Source organism: Gymnogyps californianus, chromosome 3 (genome assembly GCF_018139145.2).
Source record: "Gymnogyps californianus isolate 813 chromosome 3, ASM1813914v2, whole genome shotgun sequence".
NCBI lineage: Eukaryota > Metazoa > Chordata > Aves > Accipitriformes > Cathartidae > Gymnogyps > Gymnogyps californianus.
In genome coordinates, this window is record NC_059473.1 from 7,758,035 (window position 1) to 7,783,259 (window position 25,225).

A 25,225-nucleotide genomic window follows, 5' to 3' on the forward strand; every position below is an offset into this window, starting at 1 on the left:
CCTTCATCACCCACACTAATACTAACATGGCCAAACAACAGGGTTTCTAAAATTGTATCATCTAGAGCTGCCTTTGACTTTTTTTTTTTTTTTTTTAAATACTTGCAATGCTGGAAGACTTTGTATACGTGTAACTGTATTAATGGGAATGCAATATTAATTGCAAAAAGTTCAATTTTTACATAATTGCATTTAGGCGCAGAAGAAGAAAACACAGCTAAGTGCCCAAAATTCCTTTGGGCCAATTGAAAGCATTTATTTCCAATATATATTAATGAAACGCTTCTAAATGGCAATATTTCCATTAATTAGTTCTATTATCCAGGAAGTCTTAAAGTATTTAAAGGAGAAATTAATAAAGCACATATGTAATCTTTTAAAAATATACAAAAAACCTGTATACAAAATTTCTTCAATTTTTAGTTATATTACTACCTTCTTTATCAACAGAGATATGTTTTACAGACTTCTGTGGAACTAAAAACATTAAGACCACTTAGTCTCACCAATAAACCTCTGCAGAAGTGTTTTTCTTATTTATAAATACAGCCATAATTATGACCGCTTTTTGTAGCCATCTTGAGCACTTCTGTTATTTTTAAGAGACTGCATGATACAAAACAAGCCGCCCCAAACCCATCAACTCCTTACTTGCATGTTTCCGAGGTGTAGTTTTGCAATAATAGTACAAAACAGTATTTGTTGTGGCAGAAGAAAAGAGTGATTATTATTCTAGTTACTTCAAAACTCACCACCATAATTAAGTGACTTTTTGGGAAATTTTAGGTGGATAGGAATCAGAGCAGGCTGTAGTAACTTTAACACGTCGCCAGTTAGAAGAACTGACACTAAAGTAAAGTCTGAGTAAAAACAAAGTTCAGTTACTTGAATTTCTGCTTTTTCCTTGCCTGAAACTCTTCGGTTTTATTTTTGACAGATTTTATTAGCATTGATAAGGCAGGATCTATGGCTTTCTTAGCAACCTCTCCTTTCTTTGCCATCTTGTTCTCCTGCCCCTTGCTTGCCTCCTTAAGATCTTGCTCCTTTTCTTCTCTTCGGCGAGCTTTCTCTTCCAAGATCTTTTCTACTGCTTTTGTCTTCTTGAAATTTGGATCTGAAGGATCCAAATTAAACAGGGGAGAAGTAAACATGGCTTGGAATCTTGTATCGGCAACATTTACCTGAAGGCAGAAAAGGAGTATTTATTTCAGGTAACCTTTACCCACGATAGCAAAGCTTTTAAACACAATAAAATATGAGCTGCTTAAGGAATCATAGCTCATGAGACTGTTCACCATTCCTGGAACTGCTCCAGTCACAAAATCCCAGTGAGTGTGAAGCAGAGAGCCAGAAGATACTATTAGTAAAACAGGTAAGTGAATGCTTGTACAAATCCTGTATATGCCTCTCTCAGCAGACCAAGGAAAGATTTGTTGTTGAGAACTGACCAGGACGAAAGAAGCAGTGGATAACAATCAGAGCAAACATACCAATGAGTATTTTAGGCAACGAGTTGTACAAGGCCTTGCATAGATAGCGTCTTGTTATCTTACGCAGAGTCGCAGTCTGTTCCCTTCAACATTGTATCAGAATATTTCTTGCTTTTTGAAAACAGCCTGTAGCTCCCTAAAAAGGTAGATCTAGTTCTTCTCCTTCAGACAGAGTAAGGAAGGAGAAGGATATGAAACCACCCAATTTGTCCTGAAATGAATTGATATTAACAAAGGTTCTACCTGAGCCTCAAAAACAAAAGAGTACACCATTACCTGGAAGTCATCTTCTAGTAATTCTTTCTTTTTCATTAAAAGTTTCTTTTTCTTCTTGCTCAAATTCTGTTGTTCTACAATCTTTTTATAATTAAAATGTTTTCTGGTGTCATCCTCATCATCCATCATAAGTAGGGCCATTTCAGCCTGTTAGAAAATACGAAAGTCCATGTACACAATGAAATTAAGTTTTGTATGAAAAATACAGCATCTCTTTATGAGTCTACATACATATAAATGAGCTGAAATAGGGTTGTCGGGGCAGTAGTATTTCATCCATAACAACATTCTTTTAACATTTTGATGTGTAATATTAAATACAATAGTTGATTTCTTTTTTATTAGATAGAAAATAAATGCAAATACCCACATTCAACTTTCAAACATACTAATAATCTAATCTGAAAATTGTACACCATAACTTAGAAATCACAAACGGATACAATTTTATATTGATATAGCAAAATAAAAATTAACATATATGAATTTAATAAATTTATTCAGTTAACTTGTTCTGAGAAAGAATGAAAAGCAAACATGCAATAGTAAACAATTCAATCTTCAAGGTTCAAAGTCTACAGGACAAGGTTTGAACACACAAATGTTTCATACAATGCTGATGTTAAAGGTAAATGTTCAGCATCGCCCAACACGCAAACACACTGGGATAGCTGTAAAGCTAAGGGGGACTATCAGCTCAACCAGCATGGCTTCTGTGCCCTTACATTTCAGTGTTACCTAACTCTGTTGAGCTGTGTTCAACTATAATCTTCCAGAAAGATATCCTGGCATAATCTTAAGACATCAAGGCATGAACCATCTACCATGCTTCTTGGGTAGTTTTTGTTCCAAAAGCTCTCGCTATTAAAATGAGACAGTTTTATTCTATCGCTGTCCTGTGGAATTCAGTAGTTCCACTCACCAACACGTAACATAAATATTTGCAGAATTCAGGCAATGCAACATCTGTAATTCTTAACATTTTAAACCACTTTACCTTCTGTTTTTCAACTTCATCTTCATCTTCTGAGGTACTTTCAACCGATTCTGGCTGCTTCTTTAAACCTAAGTGCAAATATAGGACATGCACACATTTATTCAAGGTTATGCATGAGAGCATAATTTGCCTATGAATAGACTCTCTAAGTGCATCTCATTTTCTTGTAATGAATACTTAAATGTCAGATGTGGAAAAAGGCTGAAAAGTTAAGAAAAACCAGCTAGACTTAAAGCAATTAAAATCCGCTGAATATTGTTCAATTTAAGGAGGCAGCAATATTCAAATGGCATAAACAAGTCAACAAAAAAGAACAGTTAGAAAAAAGGGTTTTACTGTATTTTTCATAGAGCAGTAGAGAGAAGTATCACAATAGTGCAGGCAAACACATGACATTACTCCACACCCACAGCATTTTATACAGAAATTAGTTTATATACTCATAAATGTAATTGAAGTGTCCTGCAGTTCTCAAATTGTTCATTCTTTCTACTTAAGCAGACAATGTAGTAAATACTTTAGAATAAATAGCAAACGTGCATCTCTTCTCTGTATCCAGAATACAAGTCTGCCAGCTGAATAAGAGTTCATCAGTAAAAAAAAAAGTTTTTAAAATTCATACGCAAGGCTAAAAGACCATATTGTGCTGTTAGCCATGCTAGCGCAGAAAACCCTTGCAAAAAAGACCCGAACAGAATCACAAGAATGAAAATGTGATCGACTCTGTTCAGACGGAATATTCTTCTGATGAAGCTCTCTTACTCTCTTAGAATTTACTTTAGATACACAGTGCTGATCAGACAGACATAATGAATAGTAACAGCATAACATTAGTCAAACATAACTTTTAATGAAAACAGACCCGTTTATAAATCCTACAAAATCAAATTATTCTCTTTGGAATGCCTGTAGACCTCCATCAAGAAGGAGCAGGAAAAGCAGAAGGTTTCCTGACCTGAACCACATACTCTGACCTTTGAGCTTGGAATTACATTCCCAGGCAATTTATTACAGTCCACTGGGGGTACTCTTAAGAAAGATATTTGGCTCCATTTTGTTAAGCCAGATTTGTAGTCAGACTAGAAATACAAACATGCCAGAAAAATGTCAAGTTATATCACTAAGTATACTCTGGAACAGGACACATTTCTTGAAGAACATTTTTTCTGCCTTGACTATTCTCTTGACTATTTCTAAAGGGATTCCAAGCTGGAGATGGATTTCTAGAAGAAACAAACCACCACCACCAAAAAACAAACTACCCAGATGCGCAATGTCATCAGCTCAAGAAATAAACTGTTGATTTAGTAGTTCCAGAAAATGTGCAGGAAAATCAGATTCAGATATAATATTGTTACCTAACACACACAATTTAAGTTAATGTGTAGAAGGGAAAATAATTGTCTTACATAAGATGTCAACAACTATGAAATCTTTTGTGTCTTCCCAGAACTGGCTAAACTACAGAAAAGGAAACAGGGCAGAGATATAAATTGGAGATAATTATTCTAGAAGTTAAGTCAGTAAATCTCTTAGCCTTTCCACCCATCGCCCAAAGAAGGGCCCCTCAAGTCATCTTCCCTCGTCTTTCACTATATGTAAAATCACAGAAGTGCAGACAGCTTATCTTTATGCCTTCAAAAGACTTCTGTTGCTGCAGACGGGGGTGAACCAGGAGCTAGTATCAAACTAAGCTCTTTTCCATGAAAATAAATAAATAAACAAACAAACTTTATTTCTTACTATGACACTACACAGCTAATAAAACCAACTTGGGACCTAAAACCACTCTTAGCACTAAAAAGTCTGCATCATACTGAAAACAGTTTGGTTTCAGAATTCACAAATGCATCATTTTCTGTCTTTTTAAAGTACTCCTGACACAGTCCCTCTTCCCACATACGTTCTGGAAGTGCCCCCCCCCCCCCCCCCCATTTTGCACACTTACGAATGTAAAACCTATGGTAAGAGTCTTTCCCAAACTGATTGCAAAATTTCAGATTTTTCCTAACACCTAATCCCCACTGCCATCTTTTAATCAGATGTGTTCCACCCTACAGCAGCAGATACTTGTCTTCAGTGCTTTGCAGAACCGATAGCTGCCACCAGCCAGTGAGAAAAGCTTCTAGTCTCTGCTGCAATCCCCCCTCAAGCTGCCATTCGGCTTTTTCTCAGCTCAAGAATTTAGTTTGCAACATTCATATAACACATCAAAAACTTTCCAGTGCTAACAGTAAAAGCTGATCATGATTTTCAGACTTCAAATACAGAGACCGACCCCAGACCCAAAACTCCTCTCACAAGACCTCTTACTTGTCTTCCTCAGAAGCTTGAAAGTCAGTCTGAAAAGCCTTGCAAAGACACACAGTAAATGAATCATAAATACAGGTAAGACCTTTATCTTCCAAGTACAGGTTCTACAACTACACTCAGATTTTGCTGTTAACCTCTTATGTCTCCGCAGTCATACTGCTACCTTCCAGCATTAAGAAGCCATCAATTCCTACATATATCATAAATTAGATCATGAGAAGGCATCAAATGGTTTGGAACCTATAGGAGTTATAATAATGTGTAAAGACATGTAGCCCTTTTCCTCAGAGAAGGATCAACAGAAACTATGTTTAATAATCTAAAGCGTTCTGAAACTATTCAGTCATCTCCAAAAGCAGGACATTGCTCTCACGTTAATAAGCAATGACACTATTCAGCTATATATCTTCCAACAGTTGAAGCCACAAAAGTCATTCTGTCTTACGTGAACCTTTTCTGAGACCCCACAGAAACAGATGCAGGAAGACTGAAACTGGCCAAGCCAAATGAAAGTTTTACAACACTTTTTGAAACAATATGTGCATCAATATAAAACGAAAGTGACAAATGATTTTTTTCTTGACAGTATCAAACTAGAATCAAGCTTCTGGAATGCAACATCAAGGCTCATATATATGCAGCATTTTACATTTTAGCCCACGGTACTATTGAAAAGCCACATAGGGATTATGCGGACATGAATTCCAGGAGTGCTAATCTGCACACACCTGCGCTCTGCTCAGACACTCTTTGCATAGCAGGCACAAAGAATTTGCTCTATCTTGCCTCTCCCAAGATGAAGCATCCACAGTGTAAGAATCACTGCCTGCTTTACAAACAGTTTTCAGGAACAAAGACAAACCTGATGAGTGGACTTCCCATAATTTCCAGTTTTCCTTTCACAGCACTCAAATTTGTTAGGCCCTTTGTCTAACAGCTCCTTACACTCTTGCTTCCCTTCAATTGCCTCAGCTTGTCAAAAACTAACTTAGACAAGACCCATACACAGTACAGTCAGCAAGTGAATCCAGCATGGGAGCAAATATACCACTGCAAAACCCTAACAGCACTACTGCATCCTCACAGTTTCTGTACTGGTCCACCTGAGTCTGCAAACATATCCTGTCATATACTTTTTCAGCATAATCTAAGATCATCTGACAGTCAGTTTAAGGTAGAAATTTCAGTCTTTCAGGGGAATTGTGGAAGGCTTATGAAAAATTACGATCATTTAAGTTATTGCTGCCTGTACCCTAAATACAAAGCTGGCAGAGCTACAGCTTAGTTCAAAGAAGATTCTAACCCATTTTCCCCAAATGGATAAGCTAGCTGTGCTTAAAAACAACCCCAGCTATGAGACAGAGGCTGTTCTGGGTAAACTTGGTGAAAGCCGAAGTTGTGCTGTGTAATCATCGTTAAAATGTCAACTGGCTTTCAGCCAACCACTGTACTCTCCCTTTAAAACTTCTCCAGGGCTAGCCACATTCTGTTTTCCTCCTCTTTCTTAGCAGCTTATCAGTAATCTTGTAGACAATAGCTTCACTTTCTTAACCTTTATGTCTATTTTACTATCCCCAAAGACTCCATGCACACTAAAAGTCTATCCTCTATATTATGAAGGTTTAAGAATCTGCAGATATGATCGCTCTCTGCTGAGCCCCTCCATGACACAAAGAATTTCTTACATAACGCAGGAGAAAACATTTTTTCGGTGATTTCACACAGAACACTGAAACATCATTAGTATGAGAGTACCTACATAATCTTCCTAGTTAAAAAAAAAAAGTGGTGGAAGGAATGGCATCTTTACAGTAAGTCCTGAAATAACCTATACACAACTCACCAGGCAGACTCATCATGGCAGAAAACAGCACTGCATGACACCCTAAATTGTGCTTTTTTCTATAAAACGTGGATAGGACTCACCCTACTGTTTTGTACTTCAGACTATTAAGACATATACATAAGCACATTAAGACACAAAGAAGTCCAGGTTTTGGTTTTTAATTATTTACTTTCTCCTAACATAAGCTTCAAAGAATCAGGACAGAAGCCTATGCTGGCTGGTATCAAATTAAAAGTAATTTACTCTTTTTAAATAGAACTTGGATCTGCAGTGCTATACTCAAAAAACCCAACCAAAACAACAGACAGGTGATATTGGTAAATCTGTTGCTGTCTTCTTTTTGTTTGTTTGTTTGTTTTCTTACTACTTTTTTTTTTCTGACTTTTTTTTCTTCTTTTAATATACAATAGTATGAGCCACCTTTAGGTTTTGGCTCCCAAAAGCACGGAAAGCCAGGAATTCACACTTCTTGATTATTCCTACCTTAAAATTTTATCCAGCATAATCATACTCAAAATAAATTTGCTGTTACCACAGCAAAAGCTAACTTAAACATCAGACTAAGCAGCTTGTAAAAAAGGTATCCTAAACTGGACAAGTTATTTCCTAAAATATTACATTTCACTATTTGGGTTTCTAGGCAGCCAGAATACACTAGTAAAAACATGTATCAGACTAAGAGAAAAGAAAATTGATTTCTGCTGAAAGACAACTTTGTTTATGATGCAAAACCATTTGACATTTGTGTAATTGACTCAAACTTCAGAGACCCATACATATCTGGCTCCTCCTATATAAAAGGAAACAGGCTTCGAAGGCAATGAAGTTCTTTTCTCTGGAATATTTAGGGGAGCAGATGGTCAGCTTGTTTCTAATGGCCATGCCCAGAATTGGCTAAATAATGATCTCTGATGAAAGCTAAGAGAACAATGTTCCCTACCATTCCACATATCACAACATGCATCATTTTACAAGAACAGCACCTGCAATTTTAGGCAAATGACACCTACTTTATTTCATTCTGAACATGCTATCGCTGCATTTACTCTAGCCCGACTTTGTTTCTAAAGGTCATTATTTAAAGAAAGGGCAGAAGTCACCTGTCTTGACCCACCTGTTTTCTCAAGTTCTTCGGCAAAATATGGATCGTTGAGATCAACATCAGGTGGAAGTTCATCTTCACTCTGTTCTCTCTCAGCAGTAGCCTGTGACAAAGCACAAACATTATTTCAATCAACATATAAACTACTAAAGTTTCACTGGAATTAGATGTTCCTTCTGTTAGTAACTATGAAGATGAAAACTGAAATACTGTATGCTGAACATCATAAAACTAGAACGCACTAAAAATTGCTAGTAAAGACAAATCAACAATTTAAAATGTTTCACAGATTGAAAGCTTTTTGTGTACCTGAAGAAGGGCTATTTATATGTTCCAAGGATCTTTATTAGATGTACCCACAAACTGTGATGCATTAGCTAACCATACCAACAAATTACAGGATCGCAGCATTGTTATGTCCTTACTTTATGTTCCGCAAAAACTTTACTGGGGGAAAAACTTGAGCAATGAGCTTCATTTTGTGCTCTGAAATTCAGAAAGACTGAGTTCGAATTTAAAAGAACAAATTTTATTACTGGAAGTGTTGTGTCGTATACCTTGCCCCTTGACTTAATTTATGAGACTGAACAAGAATATTATGCTAGCAAAAGTTGCTCTACTACCTAGCAGTGCTACTTACTCTATTCAGAGCACTCATCTTCTGTAAGGTTTAAGAAGTTACTCATCAAATGCCAGTTAAAACCAACTGGAATGCACAGTGTAACTCTAGTTGTAGAGGTTACTCTTAAAAACATTATTCTGCAACATGAATTATATTCAGAGTAATTTAAGAATTTAGGGAGTTAGATTCTGTATGCCACACGTTTTTTTTTCCTAGCATATGCACAAACATTTCATTTATCTGCCTATTTCTGCACATTACTGCCACAGGCGTCAGTTACTTCACAATTACTTTCTGCGTGTGGAAAGATGAAGCAACAGCAATTTTCACATTACTATAGGACCATTTTGTTATTCGTACACAGAACTATTTACCAAATTTGCTCTTGCAATTTGAAATTTGAATAGTTCTTCGTGGCTATTAATTCTTTGCCATCATAGCTTTCGGAAACAAATCTGTATTATTTTAGGCCAAAAATTTCCAAAACTACAATTATCATTATCATAACAACTTTGAACTGATATGCATACAGTAGCAAAAAACCCCTTCCTAATGCATTCAAAAATGTAAATTAAAAACCAACTGTTACTATGACTCATTTATCTTTGAAGCAACACAAGTAGATAAACAAAACTTTGTGTAAGCATATGTATGATCAGTAGCATCCTGAATATCCTTTTGCTCTGTAAGTTTGATGAGGCACTCTTGGTCTTTCCACACGAGTGACCACTGCACATTCTAACCTTAAAATAGTACTGGAAGCTATACAATTTTTTAATTAGTTTATCCAAAACAAACAATAACAGCAACTTAAGAAAACAAACAACAACTCCCCCCCAAGTGGCCAGTGCAAACATTACCTTTCTCTTTTTTTTAAGAATTCTTTTTTCTTTCTTCTTCTCTAGGTACTTTTGCCATGGAGTTAGGTTATCCTTCCCTTCCAACCTGTTTTTGACCATTTCTTCAGCAGTTTCTTTGAGGCCTAGAACAAAAAATAGTAAGTTCAAGAAGTGAGATGAATCTGAATTTATTTTTTTTAAATCAACCGTTTTCTCCTTTGTAAAAGAATAATCTAGTTTTTCTTTAATAGTCTGTGAAAACAATATAAATATTGCTTAAAACAACATCTTTATAAATAAGATCACTTTACAAGATATGTTTTTCCAAATAAAACATTCCTTCAGTAATAAACCGTACAAGAGTCAGAAGAAGAGCTTGCTTATGTGATATCTGATTCCGAACACTCTTGCTATTCCTCAGAAAGGTCTTCCTCCAGACATTAGACTGTGCAGTCTACAGATGCACTTTTAAAGGATGAGAGTAACACAATAAAAATAACAACAGACGTATACAGAGCCCTTATATTTAATGTACCTTACTATAATTAGTTACGATTCACAAAAACACTGTGAATACAGTCCAGTCATTCCCGTTTTTTGTACATGGCAAAACAAAGTACAAAAGATGAAGTGACTTGACAACGACTCTGAAATGTTATATCACTATCAGAATATAGGGTCGTCTCACAGCTGGCTTGAACCTCTATAGCTGGTGCTCTCCATTTCGCACAGAGATATTATCTGGTTGTTGCTGTATCAGTATGCTTCAGTCACATGATAAAGTTGCTATATGTAGCATCTTCATTGCTGAAACTTTGCCCCTGTGATAATACTATGACAATGCTGCAGCATCTCTGATGACCAGTGTATTTTTCGTCCATCATTGTAAAAGAGAACAATAAGCTCTTATTTGAATAAATTTAAAGTAAAAATAAATCCGCAGCTAGCAAGCACAGAAAAACATAAATAGAAAACCCAAATAATTTCTTGCAGTATGTACTACTGTCATAAACTAGGCGAGTTATTTTCAAGTCATCTAGCCTTTTAAAGCTACTTAATACCAGTCTGCTTTAACAACAGAAAACTATCTAAAATTAAAAAACAGTACACACCCAGTATGACAGTAAACCTACATTCAGATTCAATGCTTAAGGTAAATAGCTTTTTTTTTTTTAAATATTTGTTAACAAGAAGCACAGATTAAAGGCATAGACTGTTTGAAACATATCAGCCTCTCAAAGAAACAAAACAAAAAATATTTGAAAGAATGTTTTCTGCTATCACTGATTACCAGTTCAAATTGTAGTAACTCAAGATAAAAAAAAAAAAAAAAAAAAAAAGGCAGCAGCAAGATAAATAAACTATCCTCTTATTTGGCTAGCATACCAATTACCAAAAGTAATTTTTGTACTTAACAGCTATGTGAACTGAAAGATTGAAGGAGAAGAGTACCATTCTCTCACCAGATTCAGTGAGGAACTGTAACTATTAGACCACTAACTCGGATCTGCACCTCTTCCATATCCTTTTGTTAGGGGTATGGTGTAAGACAAGCCCTCAAGTTTGTGTTTCCTGACCTGTCAACAGCTGGGAAAAGTGGCTATATACTTTGCTGAAGGAAGTTTCCTCTTTACTTTCAGAGCATGACAGTTTTCTGAGGGTCCTAGAAAAGTAAACCCCATAGAAGTGCAACATATCTGGCTCTAAATAATTCTTGCACAACAGGATCAGACAGTTAAGTTTGGATGTGTTAATTAGGTTTACATTAAATCCCATAATTTAGCACAGACTGCCACTGTTTCAATGCCTAGCACTTGAAGCTGCATGCACAGTATGTCCTAACCTTTAATTTAGCCTTTTTGTAAATATGCATTCTGATAGTTTCTCATCACATTTGACCTGTTCCAGAGGATCTTAACCGTTTGATCTATAGATCGTGAACATGTAACTACTCAATATTTTGTGTTATTGTTCAATGTATAGCTAAGTTACTGAACATAATAATGTACAGCAAAATTATCAAACATAATTGAACCCTATCCTAGAAACAGAATGGAGTTTTCTATAATATGTATCATTACAGTATTAAATGGTGCAAAATCATCACCTTAAAAAAGAATCCATTCAATAACTGGAGGATCCCCATTTGACATCTTAAATATTTAAATCCAGAATAAGCACTTTATTTAAAAGCAATCTTCGTTTTTTGGTGAAAAGTTACATACACTTCAGGAATGCTTTTTCAAAAGTCTTTACCTCACACAGCACTTGCATGTTATGAGGACAAATACTGATTTCAGATGCAGCTTATACACTTTCAACCCCTTCTTCACAAGATGGGTACTTGCAAAAACAAAATTTCATGATGTAAAGAGATTAACTGACTTGCCTTGCAACACACTGGAGCAGAATTCAGTGGCAGAAAGACAGAATCCACTTCCCTGGCAGGAGGTAACAGCCTGAGCAATGAAGTATTTTTCTCCTACCTGCAATTCCTTCGTTCATTCACTACACACTTTTTTTTTTTTTTAACTTCTGTAACAAATGAGTCAGATATCCTATAGTTAACATCCTCTTCTACGACATGACTGATAGATCTTGGGAGCGTGTAGGAATCGTGTTTCTGCTTCCCCCTCCAAGTCTGATATTTGCCGTCTCTTCCCCAATTCTACTTGTTCTAACTGTCTCTCTTCAGCATCCCCTTCTTACCGTCCCAGTCCAGCCCTCACCTAACCAAATCCTACTCTCCCACCCCTCATACCAGTTTTATTGCTCGGAAATCATACTCAGATCTCTCCAGATGTCCTAGACTAGATCCCATTCTTTCTCCCAACTCCCAGGTTTCTCAGTTGGCCAGTCCCCGCTCGTCATCATTCCTTCCAGCTCTCCTCAGTAACAAGGAACTGAAAACAGAGTTCATAATGGAAAAAATGGGCAGTTTTCATGGACAGTTCTACCCGTCCTCAGAAAAGCAGGCAGAACATTTTTCTGAAAAACTGCAAACACCAACTCCTGTTCTTGTGCTTGTCGACACTCCAAAAATAATTCAAAGGCTGGAGAGCTGGTTACAACATGTCTGAAACACGAAGTGTGGACAAGATCTAAAATCATATTAAACCATGCCTTATAGGAAGAAAAGAGTGGAACAAAAAAAAGATAAAGAGTCCTTCTACTATCCTGGAAAGAATCCAGAATTAACAGGAAGCGGCAAACAGTTACAGCCACAAAAATTGGGTACTAAACCAGCAAATGCAGAGCCATGATAAAGGAAGGATATTGTATAGGTTCACTAAAGACGTGCCACTAAGAAACCCTCTCATGCAACAAGAACAAATATTTAGTTACTTCCAAATGTACACCTCTTCATCTCCAAAGTCAATGAACGCAGAGTCATCAGCTTCTCAGAAACTGAACTATTATTACTTTGGATATTATTTTGCAGTACTTTTGTGGAAAAAATTACTGGTCAGGTAGCAACCTTGCAGATTCCCTCTGAAGACAGTAAATACTGGATTAAAAAATATATGTCACATGTCCAGAAAAAGAGAGACCCAAACTCTCAAAGGAGGTTACAAGATTTCTGATTTATTTGCCTGGAAAATGGAATCATTTGATCCATCTGGCACAGAAGGACTTGGAGGAAAATACAGCCCTTTCTTGTGGTATTTGGCAGTCTCATGAAAGGCATTAGAGTTTCTCCACAGATTAGAATGGCTTAGAAACTACTGTCCAGACCACTTCCCGAGAATAAGAGTGTATTTAAGTGGTCAAAAGGCTTTTGATTGCAGAAGGGGAAAGGAATTGTCTACTTTAGGTAGAATTATTAACTGGCCATAGAAAAGGCTAATTTATACCCTTATAGATATCAATTTTTTAAAGAATAAATGAATCACACTAGTTTTATTTAATCTTCACAAATAAGGGCCGAAAAAAAGAGGGGAAAAAAAGTCATCTACATTAGCATACAACTAATGGATACAAGCTACAGGATTAAAAGTGTGACAAATACTACAACAAACCTAAGTATATTGCTTCTCACACTGGTGGGAGAGCGAGGGAGGGTGGGCAGGCCAAAATTTTTACTTCTCTAAACACTTAGTTTTGAAAACTTTTGAAAGTTTTAACAGCATGCAACTGTCACAATTATTAGAAGCTAAGAAGATACTTCTCTATTTTCAGGAAATCTAAACGAGCAAGTTCATCTTGCACGTAATGCCTTACCAGAAAAAAGAAACACCTTGTTGCAGGTAGCTAAAAGGAACGGCAGACAGAAATATTCTGATAACATTAGAATTTGTCACCCCCAAAGATAAGACATCTTCAGTCAAGACAGTTTTCCTAAGATAGTATATCTCCCTGAATAAAACCCACCACACTTCGCAGCTAAGATGTCAAGTGTGAAGAACTGCAGTGCTGAGCCCATGCGCAGCTGAGCACACACTGCTTTGTGCTGCAAGAGGTAGGACTGCTTCAGTCAGAGGACACGCTAAGCAATGATATAGATTAAGATATATATTCCATATGAGCATTTTTGTGCTCCATATAATCTGTAACAACATACAGTTAGGGTTTACTATGCACTTTACAGAGACATGACTGCCTGCTATTCTACTTCTGATGAAAACAAATTTCAAATTTTCCTTTAAGTCTAGCTAAATATTTACATCTCATTCTTCCCAAAGGAAGAATTTTAAGTCCAATTAAAAAAAAAAACCTGTATGGAAAACTGACTGAATATCACCAAGAAATGCAGTTGTGGTCTTTTCCCTCTTCACCTTCTACAGGGAACTTTTGGATAAGGATGCGTAGTAATTGTTGCTCAAATCAGATATGATTAAGAAAACAGATGAATGCTTAAATGTAACACTGAGTTTGTGTCTAAAAGAAACAGACCAAGGAGAGTTGGAACTACATCTAATTTATTTTTGCTGGCACTGTGGTTTATTTAAAACTATTATGATTCAAGAATAACTGAATCATTCACAAAGTATGCTTTCTATAACCATGTGTAAATATTTGTGCCAAAACTTAAATTTTTAAATTAATTCAAATCTCTGCCTTTCAATTGAACAGCTTCCTAGATTTAACTGTTGTAACTCTCTGTATATTAAACATTTGGGCAGGAAAAAGATTTTGCAATAAGTCAACAGATTAAGGCAGAGCTTGATAATAAAAATATTTCAACAGACATAAACTAGTTCTGAAAAAATTAAGGAGTCTTAAGAGATTATAACAAAAACTATTTTTGAATTCCCAGAATGCTCCAACTGAACATAATTAAATTGTTTTGGAATTTAAAGAAGCACATTTGTTCAAGAAAAAATAACATAATAATTAATGTACTTCTCTCCCGTAAGAAAGCACAGCCTCAACTCCATATATATTGCGAGGGCTATAAACTGCTCTTCAGCATGTGCTGACTATGCTCCACTGTAAAAAAAATAAATAATAATTTAAAAAAAATCTCCCTTTCAGGTGTGCAGGACCTCCTCTCCAAATGCTGCCTGAAATCAGTAACAGCTAAAGTGTTCCCATACATTAGACTCGAAAGCAAAGTTAAGACACACGTCTTCAATTTTAGGACTTGTATTTTGGACAAAACCATATCCCAGGGGCCAATAGCTAGTAGTGGTATTGACTGACCTCATGGAGGTGAACAGTCTGACTAGCAAAGGCAAGTGAACACTTCTATGATTTCCAGAACCTCTGCTCTGCGATAATACTCTAACTTTTTCAGGGTAAGAAATGAGGAAACACTAACATATACTGCAAAATCATAGTTGCTAAACTGACATCAAATACTATAAACTACCAATGTAAACTTCATTGTGCACACATGCACGTTCAACTCATCATTACATGAACAAATCTGACTCAGTGCATGGACATCCAACTGACTCTAGACAAAGTCAGTCATATTTATCAGGATAGGGGCTTTTTGTTTGTTTTGGGGTTTTTTTCCATCCCTCCTTCAAAAGAGATGAGGATATAGCAAAAGTTCTAGGAGCCCCGCAAGAAGGTGCAATTAGGAAGGGGTTGGACTAGATGTAATACGGAACAAATCCAATTTTCTAAAGTCAAGTTCACTTGCAAAGAAACAGGGAGCCCATGTATTAGGGAACTGGATTCCATCTCTACTACAGTTCCTAAATGTTAATATAATTTACTTGTAACATGCAAGGCACATTTTAAGAGGTCGAGCCTTTCAGAAAACTTCTTGCTCTCCCTGTGCAAGAGAGACTAAAAAGAATTTCCTTTAGTCTCTCTTAAAACAATCTTCCATCTCCTCTAATGAATGGTTTGCTCTAGATTCCTAACTATGTCACCACATTACATTGCTTAGACTTTTTTGATTTACAGAACTTCATTCATACAATTTGCAAGATTCTTCGGAAGACAGACTGTATAACAAACAAAAAAACCCCAAAGGTGTTTTCCAAACCAACACAAAAAATGGTAGCTTTTCTAACTGTTTTAACAATGCCTGGCCTATATAAATACAGAACACGTTCCTAGCAGCAATTGTTTCGACTGTGGTTTCCACAGTCTGAAAGGTGGCGGCAACAACAAATCTTTGTAAAAATCTTATAATAGCTACCTATGTATGAAAACTCATTTGCCTTGAATGCTCAGTGACACGATGAATTAAAAGCTCCTAAGCAAGCAACATCAAGAATGCAAACACTGACACATGGTGGACAGAGGAAGTAAAACATGATGATACAGCTATGTTAGCACGCACTTGTCTTATCGCACACGATACATGCTTTCTCTAAAAAGTTTTCAGAGAATTCATGCCAGAAATGATTGGAATTATATAAGCCCGACTGAAAACACACAACTATTTTTAATGCCAGTGTATACTTTGAATACAGATCTTATCAAGAACTAGGAATAAAACTATTCCATTCAGTTCAATCAACTTCAGTGAATCAGTACAGACCAGAACAAGATTTGAAAAGCGAGCATTTATATTCAACAGAAGTTACCTGAGTGAATTCAGAATAATATTAGTGTAAATCATATAATTAGATACGCAATTCCTAGCTGGAATTAACACATCAGTGGTGAAAGGGGCTGGATTCTAGTATGTCTCTGGTCTCAGTATGTACAGTAACAGATCAGGCTGTGTCCATACATAGTCTGCAGTCCTACACCTACTGAGCCAATACAGCACCTTGCTGCCCCCAAAAAAGTAATGTCACACCTCCCCAGTCTTTGGGCTGCGTAATTCAACCCTCTGAGCATTCACCAAATGCTTCCATTTGCCTGACTCGTTAACTCAGTGGAAAAGGTCCAGATTTTTTTCTTCTTTTCCAGAGTAGTTCTGTCATTTTAGCAAATGAAATCAAGCTTGCAAAGAGATCTAACAAGTGCCAGGGCTGGTACAGGCAGTCAGAAGGAGCGCTGGGCCAGGATCAAGGAGGAGAGGCCACAGGGAAAACGTTTCCCTTTGTGGATGTAGCGATTTGTTAAACTGGCTCATTACATCTCAGGGAAAGCACACGCTCATAAACAAAATACAAAAATCAGTCTGAATGTCTTTTCATCATAAAGGAAAAAAGCCTGGACATTGGTTTTCAGATCTCCGGATGAGTTCTGCTGGGATGCTATATGGCGACATTATCTTTTTTTAATTTCCACACGAAAATCTGGATGTCACTATCCCCCAACTTTTCTTCCTGGTAACGTTCTTTCCCAGAGAGCAGTCTCACTGGAAGGTCAGACTTCTCCCTTCTCTGTTCCCCCAAATCTTCAGCATTATGCAAGCAAGATTTTCAAACCATTCTCCTCTAATTTTATGTGATGTTTCCGAATCATACTGGTTTTCATTTTTAAAAGTGTAGGTATGTTTCATGACTCTATGGCAAACACATGAATTCTATTCAAGAAAATCTATAAAGTGATGAATGAAAAAGCAAGCACAAAAAAAACTGGTGAAAAAATAAGCTACAAAGAGAAGCTTACAGCTGAGGAACTGAGTTCAGCCATATTCTTTCTTCTATTTCCCTCATTGTAATCCATCTGGATTTCAATTTATGGAAAAAAAGGTCAGTTTCTACTACTATAAATCCAACACCTTACACTATATCCCTATTAGCAGGCCAATACTGCATATCCTCCAAGTTAGTAAAAGAAAAAATAAAGCTTACCTGGAACCCATTTAATCTCCATTTCTATATCCTTTTCTTCCTGTTTTTTCTCTTTTTCTTGGATACTTTGCAAAAGTTCTCTGTACTTGGCAATTTGCTCTTCATCATCTTTTTGGCTTTTCTTGGGTTTGTCGTCTTCCATTTCATGAGCTACATCACCATCTAGAAAGAAAAAGTAAAGCTATCACAGACAGCCTCAAGAAAGTGATCAATTGAAGTTAACATTTAGGAAATACACCTAAGGCACACACATTGTGTCTAAAAAACAATCTAAAATATTTTCATCTATTATTTCCCCAAAGAGTAAGAGTTTTAGAATTCCCCTACTTAGATGAAATAAAAATAGTATCTGAAAAGACAAAAGAAAATTTGTCCAGTAAAGGAAATCACTGATTGGACACACCATCCTTTACTGCATTTTAAAATTATTAGTTTCAGAGTCCCTTACAGCAGAGTAGTACCTAAATCTCAAAAAATAGCTGTGTAAAGCATTTTGAAAATAGTGCGCTACATTTTAACAAATAAACCTTGCAAGACTCAGTAACAGAGGTAATTATTCAATGCCTTAATCTCCAGTGACTTGCTGAATTAACAAATGAAGCAAGACGGAAAGAGGGTTTTTTTTCTTCCTTTTTTTAAAAAAACACAATTACAATGTGACTTACAATAAGCTTTTAAACAACTGTTTCAGAGCGAACAGGGTTTTAAGGCTTTAAAGATGCTGCAGCTCCTTGAACTGTAGAAAACTAGGTTTGGGGCAGGCTCCTTTTTTCTTTTTCTCTGGTTTAGCAGTAAAACTGTGCTTCCTACAGTACCAAGTTGCCTGGACAGCATAACTGGTGTCTAGAAAGACAGATCGCAGTTGCAAGTTAACACAGCGTGACCTCTGGTCTTTGGCTGAAAACTTAGGTGTGACACTGTTCACTTCCACATCCCATCACTGCAAGACGCTGGTTGTTGGCTGGGAGCAGAAATCTTTACTGTTCATAGAATCACAGAATCATTTAGGTTGGAAAAGACCTTTAAGATCATCAAGTCCAACCATCAACCTAACACTGCCAAGTCCACCACTAAGCCATGTTCCTAAGCACCACATCTACACATCTTTTAAATACCTCCAGGGATGGTGACTCACCACTTCCCTGGGCAGCCTGTTCCAGTGCTTGACAACCCTTTCGGTGAAGAAATTTTTCCCAATATCCAATCTAAACCTCCCCTGGCGCAACTTGAGGCCATTTCCTCTTGTCCTATCGCTTGCTACTTGGGAGAGGAGACCAACACTTGCCTCGCTACAACCTCCTTTCAGGTAGTTGTAGAGAGCAGTAAGGTCTCCCCTCAGCCTTCTTTTCCCCAGACTGAACAACCCCAGTTCCCTCAGCTGCTCCTTGTAAGACCTGTTCTCTAGACCCTTCACCAGCTTCGTTGCTCCTCTTTGGACACGCTCCAGAACCTCAATGTCTTTCTGGTAGTGAGAGGCCCAAAACTGAACACAGAATTCGAGATGCAGCCTCACCAGTGCCAAGTACAGGGGGACAATCACTTCCCTAGTCCTGCTGGCCACACTATTTCTGATACAAGCCAGGATGCTATTGGCCGCCTTGGCCACTTGGGCACACTGCTGGCTCATATTCAGCTGGCTGTTGACCAACTCCCCCAGGTCCTTTTCCGCCAGGCAGCTTTCCAGCCACTCTTCCCCAAGCCTGTAGCGTTGCATGGGGTTGTTGTGACCCAAGTGCAGAACCCAACACTTTGCCTTGTTGAACCTCATACAATTGGCCTCAGCCCATCGATCCAGCCTGTCCAGATCCCTCTGTAGAGCCTTCCTACCCTCAAGCAGATCAACACTCCTGCCCAACTTGGTGTCACCTACAAACTTACTGGAGGGTGCACCCGATCCCTTCATCCAGATCATTGATAAAGATATTAAACAGAACTGGCCCCAATACCCTGGGGAACACCACTTGTGACCGGCCGCCAACTGGATTTAACTCCATTCACCACAACTCTTTGGGCCCAGCCATCCAGCCAGTTTTTTACCCAGTGAAGAGTATGCCCTTCCAAGCCATGAGCAGCCAGTTTCTCCAGGAGAATGCTGTGGGAAATGGTGTAAAAGGCTTTAATAAAGTCCAGGTAAACAACATCCACAGCCTTTCCCTCATCCACTAAGCGGGTCACCTTGTCATAGAAGCAGATCAGGTTAGTCAAGCAGGACCTGCCTTTCATAAACCCATGCTGACTGGGCCTGATCACCTGGTTTTCCTGTACATGCTGCGTGATGGTACTCAGGATGATCTGCTCCATAACCTTCCCTGGCACCAAGGTCAGGCTGACAGGCCTGTAGTTCCCTGGATCCTCCTTCCAGCCCTTCTTGTAGATGGGCGTCACATTTGCTAGCTTCCAGTCAACTGGGACCTCCCCGGTTAGCCAGGACTGCCGATAAATGATTGAAAGTGGCTTGGTAAGCACTTCCACCAGCTCCCTCAATACCCTTGGGTGGATCCCATCCAGCCCCATAGACTTGTGTGTCTCTAAGTGGTGTAGAGGGTTTGTAACCATTTCCCCTTGAATTATGGGGGCTTCATTCTGCTCCCCATCCCTGTCTTCCAGCTCAGGGGGCTGGGTACCTGGAGAACAACTGGTCTTACTATCAAAGACTGAGGCAAAGAAGGCATTAAGTACCTCAGCCTTTTCCTCATCCTTTGTCACTGTGTTTCCCCCCTGCCTCCAATAAAGGATAGAGATTCTCCTTAGCCCTCCTTTTGTTGCTAATGTATCTATAGAAACATTTTTTATTGTCTTTTACAGCAGTAGCCAGATTAAGTTCTAGTTGGGCTTTGGCCCTTCTAATTTTCTCCCTGCATAACCTCACAACATCCTTGTAAGTCCTCCTGAGTCACCTGCCCCTTCTTCCAAAGGTCAGAAACTCTCCTTTTTTTCCTGAGTTCCAGCAAAGCTCTCTGTTCACCCAGGCCAGTCTTCTTCCTCGCCAGCTCGTCTTTCGGCACATGGGGACAGTTAACTGCAGCTGCTTTTCCACTTTCCTCATCAGAAGCTGAGATCTAAGAGGAAAGCATCTGCTCACGCAGAAAGCAAAAGGCATTCTGTTTTGAAGACTGAGAAGAAAAATAAGCCATTTTGTTATTTCTTCTTCCTGGTGTCATGTGAAATGAGAAGTAAAGCTATACTGGACGGGAACTGAAGAAATCCTTAAGCTAAGAAAGGCTCCCTTGAAACTGCGTAAGTAAGGGGCCACCAATTTGTATTCATGACTGGTTTTGCTAGTTTTGATAGGAGAAATTTAAGTGTCAATGCATATTGTCATACTTTCTCATTTAGATAAAACAGGCATTTCTTTTGTCAAAACTAACACTTTTAAAACAAACGTTCAACATCCCCTTCAAAAAAAACCTTAAGAGCCTTTTCATTCTGGAAGCAAATAAAGAACACTTGACAACAGCTGCAAGGAAGGAAAGCGAGCTGAATATGTTCTCAAAGTTTGTCCAGAGTTCAAATAACCTTGTCACTAGCTTTCAAGTATCACGCTGTATTGCACAACACGAGGAACGACTTTCTGATGGATATTAAGGCAGTAATGCTTTCTGCCAATAGCTTGTTCAAAGACTTTTTGAACAAAACACACAAACAAAACAAAAAGTTCTGGTGCATTAACAGCTGCATTGCAAGAGAAATACAATTAACCTGTGAAGGAAAAAAAGGCAAAAGCTGATGAAATTTAGAGTATAAAATACAGGTATATTCTTATTGTTTTCAAAGGAGAGTAGTAATAAGTGCTAAAAGAATTAAAAAGTTAAAATCCTGAGGCAGGTCAGAAACATTCCAATACAATAATTTGTAGGGGGTTTTGTTTGTTTTTAAAAGCTGTAATTCATCAAAAATATAAACAAATGCAGAGGCTCAATATATTAAATTGCTGACTGGCAGCTGTGTTAGCTGAGATCATGTTCTCGAAATCACAGGGTTTTGAAGAGATTGTATTCTTAGTTTCAGAAGATTATCTTGCAATGGCTGGAGTAGATGATTCCTTTTTTTTTTTTTTTTTTTAACTCAGCCTTACAAACTAGAGAGAGTAGAAAAATTATAGCAGACACAACATTTGACAAGAGGTCTGCTGCAAAGCTGAGTTTCTTTTAAAGATGGAAAGATAAAATTCCCCCTCGTAATGTAATGGCACACCACAAAATTCTGGATGGTGACGGCCATACCATAAAAACGCACTAGATGTCTCAATTCTATCCAGGGTAGTTACTCAAATTCAGACATATACAAAAAACCCCTACAATGCACGTAGACCTGCAGGATGAAGACTTAAAAGCTCTACACTCCAGCATTCAAGAAGCAAGTCTGAGGTAGAGGTTATTGCACTGTACTACAGCATGATATGAAAAATTAAATCCATTGACCTCAGTCCTGAGCCAGAAAATAGTGACAAAGAAAACTTTGGTTTTAACCCCACTTTCCCACATTCTCAGCACTCTCTAAACAAGAAGTTGTGCAAATCCCATTAGTTCATCCAAACAATAATAAAAAATAATAATAAAAATTTAGAATTCAAGGTAATCAAAATAAGCTTACTCAAAGCATATCACAGTAGATGTCTTTTTGTAAGATATTTTTCAGGGAGAAGACAGATACTGGAAGAAGAGAATGTGAACAGACAGATAACAGTAAATGAATGGTAAGCATTACATTCTGGCTTTTTTAGTTTTTTGCATTTTTTTTCAGGTCAGGGTAGTCTAACCACTTGAGTGGTGTGCACTGGATGCAGTTTTTAAAACTTTGCAAACCAGGTGACTGTAGCCGCTGCAGCCTTTAAGCACCTGGCTGCACATGAGAGGTGACCGGGCATTACTAGAACCAGGCCTCTGAGCCAGCCAGAGGTAAGCCAAGATTAACATGCTTGCAATCAGAGCTGGCTCCTGTCTAGTCATTTCTGAGGAGGGACACACTGGCCTGCAAAAGCGCACACACAGATCTCGTCTTCAATTCTAAGTTACTGGACACCTCCAACAGCTTGTATGAACTTCTTAGAAGGAAAGCTGAGATCATGCTTGTTCCCGGCCTTCCAAGCACCTTTATTATTAAAAAACAAACCCAACACAACAGCTCCTGCGAACATGCTTTGGAAAGGTATCTAACACCTGCATCAGTTATATCAAGCTTCTGATGCTTCATAGAAAGAAAATAACCACGTTGTGGTATTTCTATTCTGTCCCATGGAATTCCACCCAGGCTTGGCTAAATCATAAACTGCTAGCTCCTCTGGCTAGCTGTTTCCTTAGGAAATATTTTAGCAATATGCCAAAACTAACTCAACAGAAATATTCTAAAACATCAGATCCTTGTTACTTTCGAAGCAGCAGTAATGCCTGAGAGTGTCCAAAGCAGCTACACAGGAATAAGGTACAGAAACTAACTCAAATAATATCCTATTCAATGCATTTTATAAACACCCATTGGATTCAGAGACAATATTAAATAATTGCATGTTCTACTTCTGTCACCTTCCACTTCTTAGCCTTCCGTAAGAGTTCTAGCAAATATAAACACATATGAATACTGTTCATTTTTAAGACAGCAAGGAGGGCTGTACTGTCATGTGATAAAATGTTAAAAAAATGCATTTATATTTATATATGTAGTCAGAGTTATTGCACCAAATAGGTTTCAAAATTGTAAAAAGATTTAATAAATGGTATGACTTTATTTAACATTAATCACTAAAAATAAGATTAGCAGCATTATTAAAAAAAAAAAATAAAACTCCACCCAGCAACTCCTCCTTCCCAACAACTACATTTCCTTTCTCTGCACTCGTGCACCTCTGGCATTGGTGCAGCAGCACAAAACAAAAGATCTACTGTCTTTGTAGAGTCTTGTATTGGAAGCCCAATACCACAAGAGACTGTGCTCCCTGCTCAAACTCCTACTGTGGAGAGCAGGGCTCTATATAGACTTCCCTACAAGCCTGTCGGTGTTCAAGAAGCGTTTGGACAACTCTTAGATACATGGTTTTGGGCTGCCCTGTGTGGAGTCAGGACTTGGACTCAATGATCCTTGTGGGTCCCTTCCAAGTCAGGATATTCTATGACTGGACCATCAGGAACAGCTGATCAAAAATACACTGATAAAAGTATTTTGTCATATAGTCTACTCAGGTATTCTGTGTGGCTGTGCAAAGCAGAACAGCAGAAAAGATGTTGCTCTTGCCAAGGTAAAAAACAGAACAAAAGCTTAGGCACAAAACCCATAATGCTTAATTTGAACCATCGTTTAAAATATCATACACTAAGTCACTGGTTCTCATGGTCAAAATAGCAATTATGGGCTAGATTTGATGCACACCACAAACACTTCCTAACTGGAACAAATGCATCCAAGTAACAGAAAATTCAGAAGCAATGTAAAGGAGATACTTTGTGCTATGAACAACAACATCCCAGGTCACTGAAATACTTGACATTACCAAACTGTTGTATAACAGTAATACTAACATTCGTGACACATTTTAAAGTTGAAAAATTCCATGAAAACCAGATGAGAACAGGCCAACAAAAACCTGTTTACAAATAAAACATTTTAATAAGTTAAAAAAATATGAATAGAAGTCCAGGACATTTTTTTCCTTCTTATCACAGTCCTACATTTCCATTCAAGCAGCTGACATTGATTTTTCCCATTTGTGCATAGTGCCACATAATTCTGCTGGAATGGATGGATGGAATGTCAGATGAAATCCTGTTCTGTATCACATAACTGAATGGATAAAAGGTCAGGAACACGTTAAAAGACGTGGCAACATAATTCCGCTATTAATAACTTACTTTTCAAAACATCATTAGCATCTAGACATTTCCAGGTTTAAAATTTATTAGTGTGATAAAATTACTTAAGGTCAATTTATTTTTCTTCCCAGCAATGGAAGTTTACTTATTAAAATTTCTGAAGTGTTGCTCACTTATGGATGTTCGCTTTCATCACCACCCTATTACAGATGCTATTCTTTAACATAGCGGTAGTCTTGTACATAATAGAAGATGGAAATGCTTTCCTCTGCATCTACTGCTCCCATGTAGATACTTTGCTAAGCATTACTAGAGAAACTAAGCTCACGGAGGTGCAGTTTATAAGTCTGTTTTTATGTAAGATGAGAAACAAATGGACGTTAACCCCCCCAAGAGGTTGCCAAGCTGAGTTTGCTGCCAGAAGATTTCCCAACTCTATAACCAGAAAAATCTGTAATGTTCTTTTGCACGCTCCAAACTCATCTCTGATTGCAAGAAGGTTGTTGCTTTAATGCAGTATAAATCAATTTTAACATCTGTTTGAAAGACCTGATTAAGGCTTAATGGAATTTTCTTTGCCTTGTAATTTAGGCTATATATATTAAGAGCAGACTGAATTTTAGAGTGAAAACAAGGAAGATAATTCAGGAATTTACATGTTGATGCACCATACACAGAAGATTTACATACCTTAAGAAGTTAGATGACATTCTCTTTATATTCTGAAGAAGTACATGAATCAAAAACCATTTGAAAGATGTTACTACTACACTCTAAAGTTCCC

The 25,225-nt window shown here is 37.6% G+C and overlaps 1 protein-coding gene across 1 annotated transcript in view; it reads right to left on the reverse strand.

The window, feature by feature from the left end:
* Positions 1–224: 224 nt before the first annotated feature.
* The window catches only part of ESF1 (ESF1 nucleolar pre-rRNA processing protein homolog), a 36,066-nt gene continuing 11,065 nt past the window's right edge, over positions 225–25,225 (reverse strand). Inside the window, 7 exon segments of the mRNA XM_050894775.1 lie at positions 225–1,181; positions 1,767–1,913; positions 2,764–2,823; positions 8,023–8,127; positions 9,507–9,628; positions 17,639–17,800; positions 23,152–23,169. Of these exon segments, the coding sequence (XP_050750732.1) occupies positions 882–1,181; positions 1,767–1,913; positions 2,764–2,823; positions 8,023–8,127; positions 9,507–9,628; positions 17,639–17,800; positions 23,152–23,169 (914 nt within the window). The 3' untranslated portion in view covers positions 225–881.